General features: G+C 47.0%; 1 protein-coding gene across 2 annotated transcripts in view; it reads right to left on the bottom strand.

Moving 5' to 3' along the window:
• Positions 1-858: 858 nt before the first annotated feature.
• Positions 859-23,833, bottom strand: part of LOC143963516 (NACHT, LRR and PYD domains-containing protein 3-like) — a 72,660-nt gene continuing 49,685 nt past the window's right edge. Inside the window, exons 7-9 of one of the 2 annotated variants that reach the window (XM_077473173.1) lie at positions 15,357-15,533; positions 13,409-13,485; positions 1,203-1,340 (exon numbers count right to left, since the gene is read on the bottom strand). In XM_077473173.1, the coding sequence (XP_077329299.1) occupies positions 13,443-13,485; positions 15,357-15,533 (220 nt within the window). In that variant the 3' untranslated portion in view covers positions 1,203-1,340; positions 13,409-13,442. Of the gene's footprint in view, positions 1,341-13,408; positions 13,486-15,356; positions 15,534-23,833 lie in introns of both variants that reach the window. The other variant, XM_077473172.1, reaches the window with a different exon arrangement.

The following is a 23,833-nucleotide window of genomic DNA, read 5'->3' as shown; positions in this document are numbered from 1 at the left end:
TGAAGCCCACAGGCATTGTCTTCCGGGGCACAGTCCTCCTAAACTCCCATCATGCACCGCCCCTATGAGCTGCGATCTTGCGCATGTGCAGATCAATCCGCTCGAGCGCTGACAACCACTCAGGTCGCGCGAGATCTCGAGCCTGGGCGCCGTACAGACTCCTGAGAAATAAAAACAACGATCCCAGGAGCCCCTGCGGCCAACAGGAAGAAGTGACCTGCCATTGAAGCCCCGCCCATTTCCGCAGCGGCTCCGCCCCTTTCCGGAATCTCCAGAGGCAGAAAATTTGAAATAAGAAGAAAACAGAAGAAGACAGCAGAAAGGTAAGGGGGTTACCTAGCAATTAGGGAAGGGGGGATCACATACTGTAGACCTAGGACTGTTAATTAGGGTGGACCTCCGCTTTAAAAAGAGATCTGGTCAGCTGGTAAGCCTCAGTGGATCTATTGGTGGAGGATTTTCTCTTTGATGTACCTTTCTCACAGTTTGAGGGTGTATCACCTAACAGGACTGAAGTTTTATCTCCGTATCCTCCTGCTTCTACAATTTAATTGTGGATTTCCCATATATTTGTGGACTATGTGCACTTGGTTTTCACTATTGTCATTTCACTTTACTTAAATTTATGATTTTCTATATAGCTTACTACATGTGGAAAATGTATGTATTTTTGGCACGTTAGTAGTGAATTAATTCAGTATAATTTATAACATTATTTGTCATATGAATGTATATCACGTATCTTTATGGTTTTTCATTGCAGCTTCTTTTTTGATTAGTATGGAGGGGGAGAGGAGGGCGGAGAGGAGTATGCAGGGCGGAGAGGAGGATGGAGAGGAGTATGGAGGACGGAGAGGAGTATGAAGAGGAGTATGGAGAGTAGTATAGAGGACAGAAGATGGAGAGTAGTATGGGGGATGGAGAGTAGTATGGAGGATGGAGAGGAGTGGGGAGGGTGGAGAAGAGGATGGAGAGGAGTAGGACAGCAGTAAGAGGAAGATGCGATCTCTTTCTCTATATTAGTGATTGCTCCAGTCAGCTTTTATTAATGAGAAACTTTAGCAAATGTATTTTTCCCGCCATGAATGAGTCCTAATAATGAGTCGGATCCTCATCACCATCATAGTAAGTATTGATAATATTGGAAAGTGCGGAATCCCACAGAGGGGAGAAGAGGGAATTCACAATGGGAGGCGACCATTATATCCATGAAGAGTAGAAGACTTTCCTTTAGAGGGTTGCAGAGAAGTCCGAGGTGTCGGTGAGGAGATCCTCTATACATGGAAGAGGTCCAGCAGACCCAACACCGGGACACAATCACCAGACAAATCTCTGGCCGTCTACAGGAGATAATTGTACAATTACACAGAGATATTACATTGTATACATTCCATGAAATGTGTCATCAATACATATATACAGTGGTGTGAAAAAGTGTTTGCCCCCTTCCTCATTTTCCTGTTCCTTTACATGTTTGTCACACTTGTTTCAGAACATCAAACCAATTTAAACAATAGTCAAGGACAACACAATTAAACACAAAATGCAATTTGTAAATGAAGGTGTTTATTATTAAAGGTGAAAAAAAAAATCCAAACCATCATGGCCCTGTGTGAAAAAGTGATTGCCCCCCTTGTTAAAACATACTATAACTGTGGTTGTCCACACCTGAGTTCAATTTCTCTAGCCACACCCAGGCCTGATTATTGCCACACCTGTTCACAATCAAGGCATCACTTAAATAGGAGCTGCTTGACACAGTAAGGTCCACCAGAAGATCCTTAAAAGCTACACATCATGCCGAGACCCAAAGAAATTCAGGAACAATTGAGAAAGAAAGTAATTGAGATCTATCAGTCTGGAAAGGGTTATAAAGCCATTTCCAAAGCTTTGGGAATCCAGCGAACCACAGTGAGAGCCATTATCCACAAATGGCGAAGACATGGAACAGTGGTGAACCTTCCCAGGAGTGGCCGGCCGCCCAAAATTACCCCAAGAGCGCAGCGACGACTCATCCAAGAGGTCACAAAAGACCCCACAACAACGTCCAAGGAACTTCAGGCCTCACTTGCCTCCACCATCAGGAAAAGACTGGGCAAAAATGGCCTGCATGGCAGAGTTCCAAGGAGAAAACCACTGCTGAGCAAAAAGAACATCAAAGCTCATCTCAATTTCTCCACAACACATCTTGATGATCCCCAAGACTTTTGGGACAACATTCTGTGGACCGATGAGACAAAAGTGGAACTCTTTGGAAGGTGTGTGTCCAAGTATATCTGGCGTAGAAGGAACACTGCATTTCATAAAAAGAACATTATACCAACAGTAAAATATGGTGGTGGTAGTGTGATGGTCTGGGGCTGTTTTGCTGCTTCAGGACCTGGAAGACTTGCTGTGATAAAAGGAACTATGAATTCTGCTGTCTACCAAGAGATCCTGAAGGAGAATGTCCGACCATCTGTTCGTGTACTCAAGCTGAAACGAACTTGGGTTCTGCAGCAGGACAATGATCCTAAACACACCAGCAAGTCCACCACCGAATGGCTGAAGAAAAACAAAATGAAGACTTTGGAGTGGCCTAGCCAAAGTCCTGACCTGAATCCTATTGAGATGTTCTGGTATGACCTTAAAAAGGCCGTTCATGCTCGAAATCCCTCTAATGTAACTGAATTAGGACAATTCTGCAAAGATGAGTGGGCCAAAATTCCCCCAGGACGCTGTAAAAGCCTCATTGCACGTTATCGCAAACGCTTGGTTGCAGTTGTTGCTGCTAAGGGTGGCCCAACCAGTTATTAGGTTTAGGGGCAATCACTTTTTCACACAGGGCCATGATGGTTTGGAGTTTTTTTCACCTTTAATAATAAACACCTTCATTTACAAATTGCATTTTGTGTTTACTTGTGTTGTCCTTGACTATTGTTTAAATTGGTTTGATGTTCCGAAACACTTAAGTGTGACAAACATGCAAAGGAACAGGAAATGAGGAAGGGGGCAAACACTTTTTCACACCACTGTATATGTGAATGTGATGTGAATATCATTCCATGTTACACAGGGACTCGTCATATCAGTAATTTGGCTACTTTCCATCCACAGAAGAATTGGGATCATGTGACCTGAGGAAGATCTGCAGATCCCAATATCAGCAGCAGAGCCGACTGAGGAGACGATTGTATTCAGAATATTGAAGGTCGGCCCCATTCCCATCCCTGGAACAGCCAGGACGGGTTTTATTATTTTCTGTTAGGAAGTGATCCAGATTTATAGAGAGGAGAAGCGGGATCCAGGAACTGGACTTATCAGCACTAGAGATGGGCCAACAGTTCTATCCGAGCAAAAGTTCCCCCCGAACATCACCTGCTCACCCGTTCGCCAAACTAGCTTGGCGGGATGTTCGCCTGCTGAGCGCCCCACAATGCACTATGCCCTTCGCACTGCATTCTAGAGGACCTAATTGGATGAAGCCAGCGGTCAGGTGCAAGGCTTTGCCAATCAGCACTGTCAGGGCCCTGATTGGACAAAGTGATGATGACTTTCTCCAATCAGGGCTCAGTGCTCATAGTCCCACCCCCACTATAAATGATTCCTTCTCATAGGAAGCCTTTGCAGTGGCGATAGATAGAGCCGGACTCAGTTTACTGCTAGTGAGTTAGTGTGCTAATTTATTGTGACTCCGAGTGTAGAGTGTGAGTACAGTGTAGTGTGTGTGTATACTGTTAGTATAGTGTGTGAGTATAGTATAGTGTCAGTGTAGAGTGTGAGTGGATTATTAGTATAGTGTAGTGTCAGTGTAGAGTGTGAGTATAGTGTAGTGTCAGTATAGTGTAGTATACTGTTAGTATAGTGTGTGAGTATAGTGTTGTGTAGTGAAGTGTTTAACACCACATAACATTTAGTGCTGTATATCCTTCTTCTTGGTTGCTGCATGTTTTTTTTTTTCCTGTCCCCTTTTTTGTCAGCTGTAGTTTTTCTGACTGTGACGTTGATGTTCCCTTTTTTATTTTATTTTTTATAGTTTTTACATTTCTGTCAGCGGAAGTCCTCAATTTAAAGTGCACCAAACACCACTTCTCATTGAATAAAGTGCATCCAATCACACATTTCCCAGTTTATAATAAGTTTGGGTAATAATTCCCCATCATGTCTGGGAGGACAACAAGGAGAGGCAGACGTTCCCCATGGCACTGTGAGGGGTCCAGCAGCGTATGTGACCACAGGCAAAGGTGGACGTGGTCAGTCCTCAGGCAGGACATCATTTCCTCTGTATAGTGATGGTGCCCGTGCTATCCAGCCACAGCATGCAGAGGAGGTGGTGAAATGGCTTACTAAACCCTCCTCATCCTCTGTCATCCTCCTCATTATCATCATCCTCCGTCACCCTAGCAGAGACTAGTGCACAGTCCCCTGCAGCTGCCAGAGCAGCTTATTCTGCCTCCTTGTCCACATCTATTCCTGCCCTAGCCCCAGCATCAGGCATGGAGGAGTCAGCAGAGTTATTTGAACACAGCGTCAGCCACTTGCTCCTTGATGATGCACAGCCATTACTGGATTCAGATGTTGGTTCTGAGGTTGAGGAAGGCAGGAACATGAGCCTACAGAGAGGGGAGAACACTGGTACACAAATTGGCAGTCATGTTCCCCCAGCTGCAGCGTATTGCCAAGTTGTCTCCGGTGGTAATGAGGATGGAGGAGATGATGATGATGAGGTCACTGATGTGACTTGGGTGCCGGATAGAGCAAAGGAGGAAAGTGAGGGTGGAGCACAACCCTAACAAGGCAGCCATCATGGAAGAGTAGAGAGCAGCCGCCCTATTCCATCACATTGTGGAGCTGTTATCCCCTGGCCCACTTCCCACAGCTCAGATGTCTGGACGTTTTTTTAGCAGCCGATCGCACTGTTCCAATTTGCAAACTTTGCCTCAAGCACATTGAGCGTGGCAAAAACTCCAACCATTTGGGTACCACATGCTTAACAAAGGAATTTACCCTCCCACCTAAAATCCACATAAAAGGGGCACAAATCTGCCCCTCCTCCTCACCTCAGTCTGTCCGCACATCTGCCAGCAGCACACCACCAGATGCAGAGTAGTAAGGCTTGCTCAAAGTGGTGAAACAAATTTGTTATTTCCATCCAAAGTCTGCCAAAGAGACACCAGAATGTATCCAACAATCCTCTAATCTTGTTCCCAGTGCACTGCATTGTGACCTCATCATACAGACTGGCCCCAAGCCATTATTTATAAAAGAAAGCTTGCAGGAAAAAAATATTTAAATTACATTTTCTTTATTTATAAAGTAGTACAGTTTTGCTGCAGCAGGTTCTATACATGGTACAGATGTGCCACTTTACAGGCAGAGTAAAGACACCCCCGGCACTATATTTAAAGGAATTTTTCATTTTTTTTTTTTTTTTTGAAAAATGTTTATTCGGTTTTACAAACAAACAAAGATCACATTAAATAACCAGATTGTTTGACAGAAACAAAAAAAAAAAAAAATCTACACAATAAAGCAGCTGACAATACCCGTACACCAGTTCAACATGTTAACAGAGTAACCCTTGGAAGACATACAGTTATAGAAAGTGAGACAGATGATAGAAAATAGTCAAAATAAAACAAATATCAGCACAGTAGAAAGTTGAAGTCCTCAAGGAGGCTTGAAGATAGCCGGGTCTCCGCTTGAAAGTAATTTAAGTCTACCCAAAGAATCTGTTAGGTCGTGTCGGAGGTACCATTCCGTGTAGCGAAACGGTTGCATGGCCCCCTGAAGATCTGAGTGGGACAGCGTGGTTTCCATGTAATTGCGCCACCTCGCAAAAAAGTGGCGGGTGGGTTTAGGATTTCTGGTAATGGTGTCCAGTCTCTCCATGTAGAAAAGCGATTCAATGGCCTTTTGAACCATTGATAGTGAAGGTGGTGTCTTGGAGATCCATGTTTGCATTATGGTTCTGCGGGCAACAAGGAGGCTCAGTTGGGCCCATTTTGAAACTGGGGTCCAACTCTGATCCCCCGGCGGAGCAGTTTGAGGAATATAACCAAATAGGCATAGTGTAATCTCTCTCGGAATCCGTTGGTGAGAGACAGAGCTAATATAGTCAGTAACATCAGTCCAGTAGGTATCAATGGTAGGACAGACCCAAAGACGATGCAACAACGTTGGGTGAGGCTCAGAACACCAAGGACAAATTTTCAAATTGCCATTATCCTTATCTATGTATACAGGATAGTACGCTCTGTGAAGCAGCTTAAATTGCGTCTCACGCCATGTTTCAGAAAGGGTAAGTTTCCGTACCCGTCTGTATCCCTCCAATAATTTATCTGGAATATCTTCGTCTTGCAGAAGGGTCGCCCACTGCCGGAATGGAGTGAGATGATATTTGTCAGCCTGATGTTGAATGAGGTGAGAGTAAAGATTGGTGATCGAGTAGTCTCCAGAGGCCACCGCCGTATCGATGAAAGACTTCTGAAAGGGGTCCGTTTGCGGACCGCAAAGGGAGCCCAAGTAGTCAATCAGCTGATAATAGTAAAAAAGATGGGTCGGTGGAAGCGAAAATTCCCGAGATAGGACTGCAAATGATTTAAACTTGCGAGAACCAGTGTTAAAGACAGCTTTGGTAGATGTAAGACCCTTTATTCTCCACTGCTCAAAGATAACATGTAGCGTGGACGGTAAAAACATGGGATTCCCCTGAATAGGAAGATAACTTGACACGGATGTTGGCAATCCCAGTAGTTTGCGGATCTCCCTCCAGGCAACAACAGTATCCCTAATCAGCAGGTTAGATTTCAGATGAGACGGTAAAGCCTGTATTTTGGAGTGAAGAATTGCTGCCAATGAATATGGTGCCGTCATAGCCTCTTCCAGTCTAACATTGCAGTACCTAGAGTTGCCTGACAACCAATCTAGACCCTGACGTAGGAGGCATGCAAGGTTATAAAAGCGAAGGTTAGGTACCCCTGCCCCGCCATCAGTCTTCGGGAGGCACAGTTTGCGGAGAGCTATACGTGCTCTTTTACGAGACCACAAAAAGGCCGACAGTGCCTTGTAAATTTTCTGGACATCAGTGTGTTTCAGCAGAAGGGGTATAGTTTGCATGGGGTATAGCAGTCTAGCAAATGATATCATTTTAAACAAATGGCATCTCCCGAAGAGTGATATAGGCAAAGCTGTCCATAGATCTAATTCCTGCACTATTTTGGAAATAAGTGGAGGGTAATTCAACCCGTATAACGACGTCGGTTCCCGTCCAATGTGTATACCGAGATATGTGATGTGATGTTTGGCTATAGTGAACGGGGAGTAATGTATCCATTTATGGGACATCCTGGGGTTCAGGGGTAATATTTCACTCTTGTCAAAATTAACTCGAAACCCCGAGCATTCCCGAAAGGTGGCAAGGGTTTTTTGCAGCTTGTCAAAATCCGAAGTGGGATCAGTGGTGAACAACAGGACATCGTCCGCAAAAAGAGCGGATCGCAGTGTGTGCTGACCTATCGGTAGACCACTGATCCCAGCCTCCGAGTTGAGCCAGCGAGAGAGAGGTTCAATCGCCAAGTTAAACAGTAGTGGTGACAGTGGGCACCCCTGTCTGGTTCCCTTGGATAGAGGTATGAAGTCAGACATGGAATCTGGGGTAACCAACCGTGCTGTGGGGGACAAATACATCAGGCGTAAAAATTGCAGGACGGGGCCCCGAAAGCCAAATTGCTCTAGCACCCTGAACAGCCAAGGTAGACTCACGTTATCGAATGCTTTTTCCGCGTCTAGAGAGATTATGGCTACGTCTTGTGTGGGGTGACTTTTGGCATAGTGAAGGGCTAGAAGGACTTTGCGAATGTTAAGGGTAGCAGAACGTCCAGACACAAATCCTGATTGGGCCGAGTGGAGCAGCGAAGGGAGAAATTTGGCTAGTCTAGCGGCAATTATTTTAGATAAAATTTTCACGTCTACATTTATAAGTGAAATTGGCCGATAGGAGCCAGGCATAGTGGGATCCTTGCCTTTTTTGGAGATCAGTTTTATGTGAGCATGCGAACCCGTGGGCAAATAAGGACCTCCCTGCCACATGCCCGCATAAACAGTCTGGAGGGTATCCGGCAAGTATTCCACTGTAGATTTGTAAAATTCCACCGAATAGCCATCCGGACCAGGCGCCTTGCCCGCGGACATGATCGATATAGTGCGTTTGACCTCTTCGAGAGTAATGGGGGCATTGAGTTCAGTAAGGTGGTCATCCTGTATGGTCGGTAGATTAACGGAGGACAAAAAAGCGTCGGCCATATCTATATTAGTTAAGTCAGCTTTGTATAAATTAGAGTAGTAGTTGGTAAGAATGGCATTAATTCTATCCGCGTCTGATGTAACTGAGCCGTCTAAATCTCGCATAGAATGGATGCGAGTGGTTTTCCTGGGTCCCGCGCATAATTTCGCAAGGAGTTTGCCTGATTTGTTCCCGTATCTATGAAAGTATAGTTTGGAGTATGCCAGTTGAGACAACTCCTGTTGCTCAGCCCAAAGGTCAAATTCCCTTTTGGCTTGGGTCCAGTCCTGAATGTGCTTCGGCGTGCGGTGTGTGAGCAGGCGCTCATGAGCTGCTTTAAGCACTCTACTAGAGGCCTCATACTGGCGTCGATTGTGTTTTTTCAGTTGCGCAGTGTATGATAATATTCTGCCTCTCATGAAAGCTTTACCCGTGTCCCAAAAAAGATTAGGATCCGAGACGTGCGCGCTATTCGTGGTCGAGTAGTCAGTCCATGCAGTCCTAAGCATGTCTTGAAAGTCCGGGCTGTCAGCCAAATAGGAGGGAAACCTCCATAACTTCGGCCCTCGAAGGGTACCTGTGAGTGATAACTGCACTACTACCGGACTGTGATCCGATATCCTGGCATCTAGAATTTCTGAATCTCTAATGAATGGCGTCAATGCGGGTGATGCAAAGAAATAATCAATGCGTGAGAAAGACTGGTGCGGAGGAGAGAAAAAGGTATATTCTTGGCTCGTAGGGTGTTGTAAGCGCCATATATCAGTGAAGCTTATGGAAGACAGGGCTTGGGCTAATGGAGTAGGTTTGGGTGCAGTAGAAGTCAGTGCAGTCCCACTACCGGTGCCAGTCTTAGAACGGTCAGTTATGACGGACATCACCGAGTTGAAGTCTCCTCCAACCAGATGCTGTGAGTCAGGGAAGGCTAAAATCCATTGAATGACATCCTGGTAGAATGGCGAACTCGGAGAGTTAGGTGCGTAAATATTCGTGATGGCCATGGGGGTTGAGTCAATGATCAACTGTACTGTCACCTTACGACCCTCATTGTCAGCTTTAACAGATACTATTTCGTGCGGGAGACGTTTATGTATTAGGATGGCTACACCAGCCTTACGTCCAGTGGCAGGCGAGCCATAAACCTCACCCACCCATAATTTACGTAGCCGTTGTAAATCCTCTACCGTGAGGTGAGTCTCCTGCAGTAAAGCTATGTCCGCTCGGAGGCGTTTCAGGTGCCTCAGTACAGCCATGCGCTTACACGGAGATCTAAGCCCCTTGACATTCCACGAGATAACTTTCACGTCACATCCACCAGTGATTGATGGGACAGGAAAGATAGCCGGGTAGAAATACTAGTGGTTAGTGCAAGGACAGTCTTGCTGTGCTCAAGAGTCCCCGCGTTCGTATGTCTCAATATACAATCAACAGGCCTCAAAGGTCTAGAAACTAAAACAGGTGTCAGCATCTGGTGTACAACTACAAAAACTAGGTATCTATGCATCGATAAGGAACACAATGTGTGTGGTAACATCCCAACATATATGAACTTTCCTTTTTTCCACATGAGTCACAACTTTCAGACTCGGCTACCAGCCCCGTCCCGTCCCTCCCCAGATGGCAGTAAAGGGGCCAAAAAGGGAGACAGTGGAACTCAGAGAGAATGAATCGGATTTAAGGGTGATAAAAAGAGAAAACAAAAGATAAACAGGGTAGCGAGTGTACCCAGTACCCCACAGGGACACAAGACTGAGTGAATTGAGAGGAGAAGCAAAACCCTAGGGAGGGCAAATATACCAGCAATGAAACCCCAATTTCGCAGGGTAGGGGTAGAGGGTGAGGGAGCCGAGGTGAAAACTGCGATCCCCATTTACATAAAACGTACAACTTTTTAGCAAACAGTAGTGACAGTAAAAAGTGGCAATCAACAAGGCAACCTGTGGTGTATGCAGCCTCTGCTTGTCCAAGCAGAGCGGAAACAGAAAAAACTAGAAGCAGAAGAAAAAGTGCAAGTCCAAAATCAAAGGCGGGCTGAAGTCATGAAGCCGTCATTGGGGCACTAGGCGTTCAGACGGCATCCCTTCGTATGCATAGGCTAGTTCCACGACTTTTTAAAAGGGTCGAAGAGAAAGAGGGGGGGGAGCTCAATTGAACATAGAGTCTCACCATAAGGTCCTCCCATATTCGGCGAAACGAAGAACTTGTCAGCGGTTTCCGGAACGATCGTCCTTGGGTGTGACCCTTATGCGCTTGTGTGGAGGGTTAATGGTACTGCGGTGAGACTTAGGAGATGCAGTCGACCTGTTCCCTAAGTTTGGAGAAGATGCGTCTGACACGTTCGATTGATCCATGGCAGAGCCCAACGATTCAACGTACCGTTCGGCTGCTCCCGGCGTAGTAAAGGTGAGCTGCTCTCCTTCGTTGCTTTGGAGGCGTAGCGTGGCTGGATACGCCAAAGAGAACTTGACACGAAGGTTGTAGAGAGTCGTACAGACCGGTGAAAAGGCTTTGCGTCTGTGCATAACATCCACAGAATAGTCAGCGAATAGGAGCAGTTTGACCCCGTCGATCACTAACGAACGTGAAGTACGAAATTTCTGCATAATAGCCGTCTTGTCGGCGTAATTGAGATATTTCACGATGACATGCCGGGGCTTGGAGCGTGATTCAGACGGCTGACCGATACGATGCGCTCGTTCGACTGTGCACGGCGTACGAAGGCCCAGTTGTTCGGGAATCATAATGGCGCATAAAGCTGATAATTGGGCCGAGGAAACCGATTCCGGGAGGCCGATTATGCGTAAATTGTTCCTTCTGGATCTATTCTCCAAATCGTCCAGCTTCTCCCAGATCTCCTTCTGGGTATGAAGGACCCTGTTTAGCGTAGCAGAGGTACCTGCAGCTTCATCCTCCAGGGCCGAAATACGATCCTCAGCCTGTTGGAGTCTCTGAGCCTGGGCCCGTACTTCCAGGTGAAGCTGCTCCAGCCCCCTATTGACTGCTGCATCCACTGTGGCTGTGAGCGTGGGACCCAGTAGGAGGACAACGGCGTGAGCTATGCCCTCCGGTGATGCTGGGTCTGCCTGTGGTGGCGCCGCGGCAATCGGCGAGTCAGAAGGCATCGGGGCCTGTTCAGTCAGGTGCGGCGCGGCCGCCATGTTGGCCGCGTGTGTCTCTCCCCCAGGCGGGAGCCCCGCCGAGGCTGCTTTAGCGTAGGATCGCTCCACAAAACGATCCATGAGGGGTCACCCTGCCGCAGGTAAGGGGTCGGTTCTCTCCGAGGTCCGTAGCGGAATTTAGAGCAGTATTGGCGAGGAGGGACACGGGAGCTGAGGGTGATCACCTCCTCCTCATGTGGCGCCGGAACCGGAAGTCGGAATTTTTCATTTTTATTGTTTCACTTTAAGCATCATTAAAATCATTGCTCCTTTAAAAAAAGATTGTTTTTTTAAAAAAATGTTCATTGATCTCCCCCAGGGGAGTACCCGGGCCCCATACCCTCTTTATGGCCAATTACTTGCATATAAGCCTTCAAAATTGGGACAATGGGGTTTGCCATTTAGGCCGAATTTTTTGTGTTGTTCAAAAGTTCTGATATTGAATGAGCAAGGGGGTGTTCAGCCCATCACTACACGTAATGCTCTGCAGTGGGATGGGTGACACGTAATGCTCTGCAGTGGGATGGGTGACATGTAATGTTCTGCAGTGGGATGGGTGACATGTAATACTCTTCAGTGGGATGGGTGACATGTAATGCTGCTAGAATAGATGGGTCACACACAATGCCCTGGGGGGTGACACAGAATCTTCCTGGGGGGTGGCACGGAATCTTCTGGGGGGTGACAGATAATCTTCCTGGGGGTGACGCAATCTTCCTGGGGGGCAAAGAATCTTCCTAGGGGTGACACAGAATCTTCCTGGGGGGTGACAGATAATCTTCCTGGGGGGGTGACGCAATCTTCCTGGGGGTGACACAGAATCTTCCTAGGGGTGACACAGAATGATTGGAGGTGATGGTTAAAATAAAACTTTTTTTCCAATGAAAATTAAGTCAGTAAAATGTATTGTCAGTAAATTTGACACAACAGGACAGTGTCTTGTATGAATAAAGTTTGTTGTAATGTTTGTTCCTTGTGCCATTGTCACAGAACATCATGCAGGAGCCAATCCACCTGCAGCTCTGAAAGTGCGGGGGGCCGCTGTCACTCATAGAGAGGAGGTGGGGCAGAGGTGGGGCTCCAATCAGATGACAATGGAGGCGGAGCTGTAGCAGTGATGTGATGGGCGGTGCAGCCAGTGTGTCACCGCAGGCTTGTAGTACAATAGATGGGAGCGCGCATGCGCGGGTGCCCCTATCAGATCAGTGCTGTGAAGGGGGCACTGGTCACACAACAACACAGGAAGTGGGCAAGACTGAGCAGAAATGACGCCATTTAGAAGAGGAAAAGAAGAGAAAGATTACTGTAACGGCACCCCTAATATAAAGGGGTTAACGCCGTTTACGATGTTCCCTCTCCTAGACACACATCCACTCGCGACCAATATCCACAGCTAAACGACCCTTTCCTATAGGAGCCGACCCCTCTGACAAAAAGACGAGACGCACTCTGTCTCTTCTGTAGTAGGAATGACTTTATTTTTGAGAAACATTGTAACTTTATACACAATTCAAGGCATATGCTTTAACATGAACAAGGGCCCAGCTCCACCCACACATCCCAAGAATCAACACCTCATCCTGACGTCTGCTAGGCTTCAAACGATCCCACCCAATACACATCTTTTCACAAAGGGTTGGCAGCCAGTCTGTCTGGCACTTTACAATACACACAAGGACAGACTTAAATGAACAATAGAAATGCAAAACAACTTAATTCCTCACAGCAATGATACTTAACCCCCACATACAATATACATCCAATCTATATACAATGTATATACAGCCTTGAATATGGCTATCACAGACCATATCGGGGGTTTCTTTTATTCACCCTGTGTCCAAAGTGACCCCACTGTCACAATTACTATTACTGGAATTCTATATTTAAGGATCAGAAAGAGAAAATAAAAGCTGAGAGTTGATGTGACTTTACTCTGATATCATCCATTCCGGACATTCTCTTCATATCCGGATCCGTGTATTACCTGAGAGGGGGAGGGGCTCCCACACACCATCTTCTTATCTTCTCTCTATAGATACACTCCAGCCTCTTCCTTCATACCTTCATAGAAGAATAAAATGAGAGTGTTAGAGGAGGAAATGTTGCTGTGATGATGGAAGGGGGAGGGGCTCATACTGAGCTCTGTAAGAAATGATGGAAAAGTGAGGGGCCCTCACCATGGCAGGGGCCACACACTCATCTCCATCCAACCATTGGGATAGCAGACTGTATGCCGGGTGTGCTGGGCTGTCATGTGTACAGCCTGAGAACACACATCTGATTGGCTCAGTTATACTGACACATTGGATGGACCTCGGGGGATGGGGGGTATTTTTCTGTAAAGGTAAAACCTTGTGGAAGATTGTAGGACCTGACTAAGATTATTATTGGTGGATCTGATTTTCCCATCCCCCATCTGTAATGATAAAACTTGGGATGAGGAATAAATTCTCCATCATCTGGGAAATCTGTGACTGGCACAGGAAATCTCAATCATCTCTCTCATTATCTGTATAACTACAGAGACCTCCAATGGGCTCTACAGAAATTGTATAGAATGTTTGTCACCCGTCCTTCCATCTTCATTACAGAGCAGCCCGGGTGTCAGAAGACCTCCCAACAACGTCCCACCCCATCATCTCATCTCCATCATCTCATCTCCATCTCACCCCCATCATCTCATCTCCATCGTCTCACCCCCATCATCTCATCTCCATCGTCTCACCTCCATCATCTCATCTCCATCATCTCATCCTCATCATCTCATCTCCATCTCACCCCCATCATCTCATCTCCATCGTCTCACCCCCATCATCTCATCTCCATCGTCTCACCTCCATCATCTCATCTCCATCATCTCATCTCCATCATCTCATCTCCATCATCTCACCCCCATCATCTCATCCCCATCATCTCACCTCCATCACCTCATCCAGCATCACCTCATCCAGCATCATCTCACCCCCATCATCTCACCCCCATCATCTCACCTCCATTATCTCACCTCCATCATCTCATCTCATCCCCATCATCTCATCCCCATCATCTCATCACTGTCATCTCACCCCCATCATCTCATCTCCATCATCTCACCTCCATCACCTCATCCAGCATCATCTCACCCCCATCATCTCATCCCCATCATCTCATCCCCAACATCTCATCCCCATCATCTCATCATTGTCATCTCACCCCGGTCATCTCACCTCCATCATCTCACCCCCATCATCTCACCCCCATCATCTCACCCCCATCATCTCATCCCCATCATCTCATCTCCATCACCTCATCCAGCATCACCTCATCCAGCATCATCTCACCCCCATCATCTCACCCCCTTCATCTCATCCTCATCATCTCACCCCCATCATCTCACCTCCATCATCTCACCTCCATCATCTCATCTCATCCCCATCATCTCATCACTGTCATCTCACCCCCATCATCTCACCCCCATCATCTCACCTCCATCATCTCACCTCCATCATCTCATCTCATCCCCATCATCTCATCCCCATCATCTCATCACTGTCATCTCACCCCCATCATCTCATCTCCATCATCTCATCTCCATTATCTCATCTCCATCATCTCATCTCCATCATCTCATCCCCATCATCTCATCCCCATCATCTCACCTCCATCATCTCACCTCCATCACCTCATCCAGCATCACCTCATCCAGCATCACCTCATCCAGCATCATCTCACCCCCATCATCTCATCACTGTCATCTCACCCCGGTCATCTCACCTCCATCATCTCATCACTGTCATCTCACCCCGGTCATCTCACCTCCATCATCTCATCACTGTCATCTCACCCCGGTCATCTCACCTCCATCATCTCATCCCCATCCAATGTTGTCTACATTTTACTATTCACATTCTAAGACTTAGTATGTGTGTTACCTCCATTATAACAGATCTTACCCTCTATCCACAGAGAAGCCGGCATTCCGGACGACCTCACAACGTCGTCTCACTTCTGACTCCGACATCTTCTCATCATCCTCCAATGATATCAACAGATCGGTCAGAGTTCGGTTTGTGGAGATAACGGAACAAAGATCATCACAGCACCGTAATGTCACTTTACAGTCCCAAACACTGGAGGGAGAAGCAGGAAAGAGGTGAAATGTTCTTCCAGGGAGGGACAGAAGTAGACACATCCAATGAATAATCAGTGGGCGGGGTCTGAGAAAATGAAATGCAAAGCCACCTCATATGTGCCCTCAGTGCCCATTAATCAGTGCCCACCAATCAGTGGTGCCAATCAGTGTAGCCTCATCAGGCAATTTGATGGGGCATTTTTAATGATGGCAGTATAATGGTGCAATAGAATGGGGCCGTTTTATGAGGCAATTTTGATGGGAAAATTTGATGGAGCAGTTTTGATGGAGCAATTTTGATGGTGGCAGTATAATGGGGCAATTTTGATGGTGGCAGTATAATGGGGCAATTTCATAGGGCAGTTTTAATGAGGCAATTTTGATGGGGCAATTTCATGGCACAATTTTGATTGTGCCAGTATAATAGGACATTTTGATGGGGGCAATATGATGGGGCAATTTTGATGGTGGCAGCATGATTGGGCAGTTTTTGTGGGGCAATTTTGATGGTGGCAGAATAATGGGGCAATTTTGATGGGAGCAATTTCATGGGGAAGTTTGATGGGGGCAATTTTGATAGGGCATTTTTGATTGTGGCAGTATGATAGGGCAATTTTATGGGGGTCATTTTAAGGGGGAAATTTGATGGGGCAATAGGATGAGGCAGTTTTGATTGTGGCAATTTTGATGGTGACAGTATAATGGGGCAATTTTGATGGGGGCAATAGGATGGGGTAGTTTTGATTGTGTCAGTAAGATGGGGCAATTTTGATGGGGACAATACGATTGGGCAATTTTCATGGTGGCAGTATGATGGGGAAATTTTGATGGGACAATAGGATGGGGCAATTTCGATAGGGGCAATTTCATGGGGCAATAGGATGAGGCAGTTTTGATGGGGCAATTTTGGTGGTGGTAGGATAATCGGGCAATTTTGATGGGGGCAATAAGATGGGACAATTTTAATGGGGCATTTGTGATGGGGCAGTTTTGATGGGGCAATAGAATGGGGCAATTTTGGTGGTGGCAGTATAATGGGGAAATTTTGATGGGGCAATTTTTATGGGGGCAATTTTGATTGTGGCAGTATGATGGGGAAATTTTGATGGGACAATAGGATGGGGCAGTTTTGATGGGGCAATTTCGATAGGGGCAATCGGATGAGGCAGTTTTGATGGGGCAATTTTGGCGGTGGCAGTATAATAGGGAAAATCTGATGGGGCAATTTGATGGTGGCAGTATAATGGGGCAATTTTGATGGGGCAATTTCATGGGGAAATTTGATAGGGTAGTTTTGATGGGGCAATTTTGATGGTGGCAATGTGATGGGGCAATTTTGGTACTGGCAGTAAAATGGGGCAATTTTGATGGTGGCAGTATGATGGGGCAATTTTGATGGTGGCAGTATGATGGGGCAATTTTGATGGTGGCAGTATAATGGGGAAATTTTGATAGGGCAATAGGATGGGGCCATTTCGATGGGGGCAATAGGATGGGGCAATTTTGGTGGTGGCAGTATAATTGGGCAATTTTGATTGTGGCCATTTTGATGGTGGCATTATGATGGGGCAACATTAAGGGGGCAATTTTGATGATGGCAGTATGATGGGGAAATTTTGATAGTGGCAGTATTATGGGGAAATTATGATGGTGGCAGTTTGATGGGCCAAATTTGATGGTGGCAGTATGATGGGGCAATTTTGATGGTAGCATTATGATGGGGCCATTTTGATGGTGGCAGTATAATGGGACAATTTTGAGGGGGCAATAGTATGGGACAGCTTTTATGGGGCAATAGGATAAGGCAATATTTGTGGTGGCTGTATAATCAGGTAATTTTGATGGGTCAATAGGATGAAGCAGTTTTGATGGGGCAATTTTGATTGTGGGAATTTTTATGGTGGCAGTATGATGGGGCAATATGATGGGGCAGTTTTGATTGTGGCAGTATGATGGGGCAATTTTGATGGTGGCAGTATGATGGGGCAATTATGATGGGGTCGTTTTTTTTGGGGGTAACTTTAAGGGGGCAATAGGATGAGACAGTTTTGATGAGGTCATTTTGATTGTGGCCATTTTGATGTTGGCAGTATGATGGGGCAATATAATGGGGAAATTTTGATTGTGACAATATGATGGGGCAATTTTGATGGGGGCAATTTTGATGGTGGCAGTATGATGGGGCAATTTTGATGGTGGCAGTATGATGGGACAGTTTTGATTGAGGCAATAGGATGGGGCAATTTTGACGGTGGAAGTATAATGGGGCAAATTTGATGGGGCAATTTTAATGGTGCAATAGGATGGGACAGTTTTTTTATGGGGCAATTGTGGTGGTGGCAGTATGATGGGGCAGTTATGATGGGGCAGCATCTGGAAAAAAGTAAGTACTTTATAACCACTTTCAGACCGGACCAATTTGCTGGTCAAAGACCAGACCACTTTTTGCGATTCGGCACTGACAATTGCGCGGTCGTGCGACGTGGCTCCCAAACAAAATTGACATCCTTTTTTTCCCACAAATAGAGCTTTCTTTTGGTGGTATTTGATCACCCCTGCGTTTTTTATTTTTTGCGCTATAAACAAAAATAGAGCGACAATTTTGAAAAAAACGCATTATTTTTTACTTTTTGTTATAATAAATATCCCCCAAAAACATATAAAAAAAACATTTTTTTCCCTCAGTTTAGGCCGATACGTATTCTTCTACATATTTTTGGTAAAAAAAAAATCGCAATAAGCGATTATTGATTGGTTTGCTCAAAAGTTATAGTGTTTACAAAATAGGGATAGTTTTATAGCATTTTTATTAATAATTTTTTTAATATTATTTTTTTTTACTAGTAATGGCGGCGATCAGCGATTTTTATTGTGACTGCGACATTGTGGGGGACCCATCGGACATTTTTGACACATTTTTGGGAACATTGTCATTTATACAGTAATCACTGCTATACAAATGCAGTGGTTCCTGTGTAAATGACACTGGCAGTAAAGGGGTTAACCAGTGGGTGGCAGTGTAGGGGTTAAGTGTTCCTAGGGGTGTGCTACTAACTGTGGGGGGGTTGGGCTTTCATTTAGTGAACACTGATCTCTGCTCCAATCACATGGAGCAGAGATCAGCGTCACTAGTTGCTAGGCAGAATGAAGAAATGCTGTTTACAACGGCATTTCTTCATTTGGCCGCTCCGTGAGACCATTGAGGGTATGCCCGCAGTGATCAAGTCCGCGGGTCCCGCGACCGGACTCACGGGAGTCCCGACCAGCGCGGGAGCGCGCTGCCTGCGGCGCGCTCCCGATGGCAGGGCGGCAAATTTAAAGGGACGTACATGTACGCCCATTTGCCTGTCCGTGCCATTCTGTTGATGTACATCGTCGTGCGCTGGTTGGCAAGTGGTTAAACAATGCTAATTGTAAATGATATCCCTCTTTCTGTGTAGATGTTATATACACACACACATCTGCACATAAACAAGGGATATCATTTACAATTATCATCTTTTATAAAGTAATTTCCTTTTGCAGATTTTTGTATTTCTAGATTTATAATCTTTGTAAATGTAGATAAACTTCCTGCTTCCTGGAGGGGGAGGGGAGGTTTCCATAGCTAAGGGGCGGGAACTTCCTCTGGCATGGCTGTTGCTCTGGAGACCCGACCTATAACCTATTACATGGCTTGTGCTGCTCTGAGCATGTGCGAGATCTGGAGGTGCATGCTGGGTAACCATGGAATACAGGAAAAGATACAGTCTGGCTTCAGATGCCCACACATGAGATGGCGGCGGCCTGCTGGGACTTACAGAAGTAAGAAATCAATGCTGCAAAAATAGAAAGCGGCCCTTGGATTACAGCGTAACCTTTACTAGAATACATGAATCATGAGGATTATAGGGGGAGATTTATCTACAAAGTCACATTTCTCCGGAGCACCACTTTATATATACAAGTGCCATAAAAGCCCCCCTTAGGGGTATTTATTTTGCTTCTAACAAGTTTTTGGATGTGGCACTACTGAGAGGAAATCCTCAGCGACTCCATTTCTACAATTACCGGGATAAAGTTGTTAGTTTTCTGTATAAAGTGTATTAATAGCAATTCATTATTGTGCAGCACATTGTTCCAGCACTGAGGTTGTGGTAGTAGCAGACATATATTCTATGTAGTATTTGCTTTGTATTATCATTTTTGTTGTGTAATTATTATTTGGAAGTATCAGGATCAGGTGGTTAGGTGGTTTGTTACATAGTTACACAGCCGTATAGTAACACTGGGGTTGTGGTAACACTTACCTCTGTCTGCAGGTAGGTTGTCTGTCTGTGTAATATAGAGCAGAGCTACACTAGTTTGTTATTTAGTGTATAAAATATGTAGAAAGATAAAGAATGAGAGAAAATACAACAAAGACAAAAGGACAGACACAGTCTGGCTGTGAGAATAAAACAGAAATAAACTTTGTGAGGATTATCCTGTGACAGGAACATGTCAGCAATAGGGATGAGCTTCGTGTTCGAGTCGAACATACGTTCGGCGAATTCCGAACGTTATGGGCTGTTCGCGCCAAATTCGTGTGGCGCTCACGGCCCACAATGCACTGCGTCATCGCAGTGCATTGCTGGCTCATGATTGGCCAAGCATGCACTGTGACCCCGCATGCTTGGCCAATCACAGCGCCAGCAGCGAAGAGAGCCATGATTGGCCACAGGATGCCTGTGGCCAATCATAGCTCAGGCTGTATAATACACGCCCCACACTATATAAGGCCGCCAGCGTAGCGGCCTTGTGTAGTGTGTTGGCGTCTGAAGCAGTTAGTGGGTGTTCTGTGTACCTTCAACACAGTACACACCAATCGTTATCGGCCGATTTTCGATCTTGCTCTTCTGTAGTGGTTGTTGTCTGCGTGCACTGACCGCAGTATACACCGCTATATTCACCTCACCTATATAGCTAGTGATCTATCTTTTATAATAGAGCTTGCAGTCAGTAGTGTTAGGAGATAGTGCGTGCTGTCTGCGTGCTCTGTACCCAGTACACACCGCTATATCCACCTACATAGCTGTTCTGTATTTGAGCCCACTTGCCATCTGCAGGAGTTATTGGAAGTTGTGTGTGCCTCCAGCACAGCACAGTATACATCTGTATATACCCCTTTATCTCTGGTGTTCTAAAATAAAGGCATCTGCAGGAGTTAGTGGGTGTTTTGTGCCTCCAGTACAATATACACCTGTATCTACCCTTTATTGCTGTTCTCTAATAGAGCCATCTGCAGGGCTTAGTGGGTGTTGTGTGCCTCCAGTTCAGTATACCCCTTTATCTCTGGTGTTCTATAATAATGGCATCTGCAGGAGTTAGTGGGTGTTGTGTGCCTCCAGCACAATATACACTACCCAACTGCTGTTTTACCCAACTCCCTTCAGGCCATTACCATGTCTGGAAGGCCAGCAAGGAGAGGCAGACAGGCGCGAGACGATAAGAGATCAGCAGGCTCTGTGTCTAGAGACAACATTGCTGGTCGTGAACGCGGTGCATTGTCATCAGCACGTGGCCATGGGACACGCTTGTCCTTCTTTTTTCGGCAGCTGGACATGTTGAACCGCAACATGCCAACGACTTGGTAGAGTGGATGACCAAGCCCTCTTCATCCTCCTCATCCTCTCTCACCCAGTCTCAGGGTACTAGCAAAGCAGCTGCCAATGCATCGTCTTCCCTCGTCTCAATGTCATCATCAGTGACTCCTTCCCTAGACCCACCACGTCCTCCTGAGGAGTCTCCTGAACTCTTTCAGCACAGTGTTGGGTACATGCTCCAGGAGGATGCCCAGTGTTTTGTAGCCTCTGATGATGACACTCAGCTAGAGGAAGGCAGTAGCGTGAGTGCAGAGACAGGGGATGCTCAAGAAGGACAGCAATCTGGCAGTCATGTTCCACAAGCTGCAGCATATTGCCCGGTTTGCTACAGCGATGAAGAGGGAGGGGATGATGAGGGCACTGACTCCACGTGGGTGCCTGGTAGGAGGGAGGCCGGGGGCCAGCTTAGGGGCAGCACACCGACTGAATCACACCGCAGAGCTCCGCCTGTGCAGGGCGCTGCCTCTGCGCGTTATTCTAAAAGTTCTTTGGTGTGAGCCTTTTTTGAGACGAGTGCATCAGATCGCACCGCTGCTATTTGCAACATATGTCACCACATGCTTGACCAGACATATGTTGACCTGCCATGCAGCTCGTTGGCAAGCGTACCTCAAAGACCCACACCAAAGAACAAAGCGGACATCTCCTTGCTCCTCATCAGCTGGCATCTCCAACCCCACTAGACCTTCAGTCCTCTCTGAAACCTGCGCTGAGAGGAATGAAGGTGTAGAATTAGGTGTGTCACAGCCAAGTGCTTCCGGGCACTCTGCTAGCAGTACACCCACATCCGATTATAGCAGGCAAATGTCCCTGCCCCAGCTGCTGGACCGGCGAAAGAAGTTCACTCCCAGCCATCCACATGCCCAGCGGTTGAATGCTAGCTTGGCTAAATTGCTAGCACTTCAACTGCTGCCTTTTCAGTTGGTAGACTCGGCCCCCTTCCGTGAGTTTGTACAATGTGTGGTTCCTCAGTGGCAGGTCCCCAAACGCCACTTTTTCTCACGGAAGGCGATTCCGGCTCTCTACCGGCATGTGGAAGGCAATGTCCTTGCCTCGCTGGACAGGGCAGTCAGCGGTAAGGTGCATATTACCGCTGACGCATGGACAGGGACGTTACCTGTCTTTCACGGTCCATTGGGTCACTCTTCTGGCAGCTGGGAAGGATGCAGGACAAGGTGCAGTGGTGTTGGAGGTTGTTCCGCCATCACGCCTCCAAAATGCTACTATTGGTTGTGACACACCTCTCTTCTCCACCCCCTCCTCTTCTTCTTCCTCCATGGCCTCTTCCAGTGCTCTGTCCTCAGAACCAGCGGTGCTCCGTAGGCGTTCCAGGGGCTACGCAAGTACGCAGGCAAAATGATGCCATGCCGTGCTTGCGCTGGTTTGTTTGAGGGACAGGAGCCACACTGGGGCGGATGTTTTGTCAGCTCTGCAGGGGCAGGCCGAGAGGTGGTTGACGCCACGCCAGCTTAAGCCAGGAATGGTGGTTTGCGACAATGGCACCAACCTCCTCTCCGCCCTCCGACAGGGACAACTGACCCATGTGCCCTGTGTAGCTCACGTCCTTAACCTGGTGGTGCAGCGGTTCTTGGGCAGGTACCTGGGCTTACAGGATGTCCTGAAGCAGGCCAGGAAAGTCTGTGTGCATTTCCGCCGATCATTTAATGCCTGTGCTCGGCTGGCTGAGCTCCAAAAGGAGTTGAACCTGCCCAAGAACCGCCTTATATGTGACATGCCCACCAGGTGGAACTCAACTTTGGCCATGCTGCAGCAGCTGCACACGCAGCAGAGGGCCATCAATGAGTACCTGTGCGACTACGGCACCAGGACAGGGTCAGGGGAGCTCGGTTTTTTCTCACCACGCCAGTGGGGCATGATCAGGGATGCTTGCACTGTCCTGTCACCGTTTGAGGAGACCACAAGGATGGTGAGCAGTGACAGTGCATGCATCAGTGACACTGTACCTCTTGCCCACCTCTTGGAGCATACGCTGCCTGGAATAATGGACAGGGCACTTGAGGCAGAACAGAGGCAGGAAGAGGAGGACTTCCTTGCCTCTCAAGGCCCCCTTTATCCAGACAGTGTTCCTGCTGTGCCACCCATCACACAGGAAGAGGATGAGGAGGAGGAGGAGGATGATTGTGTCAGCATGGAGGTGGAGGCTGGCACTCAGCATCAGCAGCAGCAATCTTGTAGGGATGATTTACAGTCCCAAGAAACACGTGAACTTGTACGTGGCTGGTAGGAGGTAGCTGCGGATCATGTTGCCCTTAGTGACCCAGAGGACTCCGGACCGAATGCCTCAGCTAACCTAGGCTGCATGGCCTCCCTGATCCTGCAAAGCCTGCGGAAGGATCCTCGTATTCTTCGGATCAAGGAGAGGGACCATTACTGGCTGGCCACTCTCCTTGATCCACGGTACAAGGGTAAGGTTTCCGACCTTATCTTGCCATTGCAGAGGGAGCAGAGGATGAGACATCTCCGGGAGGCCTTGCAGAAAGGTCTGTGCAATGCATTCCCAGAGATTGGGAGGTTACAAACTCCTGGTCCTGGACAACGTGTTGCTGAGGCATCGGTCAGAAGGAGCGGTGGAGAAGGTGGCCGTCTGCCTGATGCTTTCAGACAATTTTTTAGTCCGCAGCCCCAAGGTATGATCGGTTCCAGCAACCATCGC

Source organism: Lithobates pipiens, unplaced genomic scaffold (assembly GCF_037356315.1).
Source record: "Lithobates pipiens isolate NorthernLeopardFrog02 unplaced genomic scaffold, aLitPip1_a1.2 Scaffold_8, whole genome shotgun sequence".
NCBI classification, from domain to species: domain Eukaryota; kingdom Metazoa; phylum Chordata; class Amphibia; order Anura; family Ranidae; genus Lithobates; species Lithobates pipiens.
The sequence above is the reverse complement of the archived record's forward strand: the minus strand, read 5'-3'. Positions and strand labels throughout refer to the sequence as shown.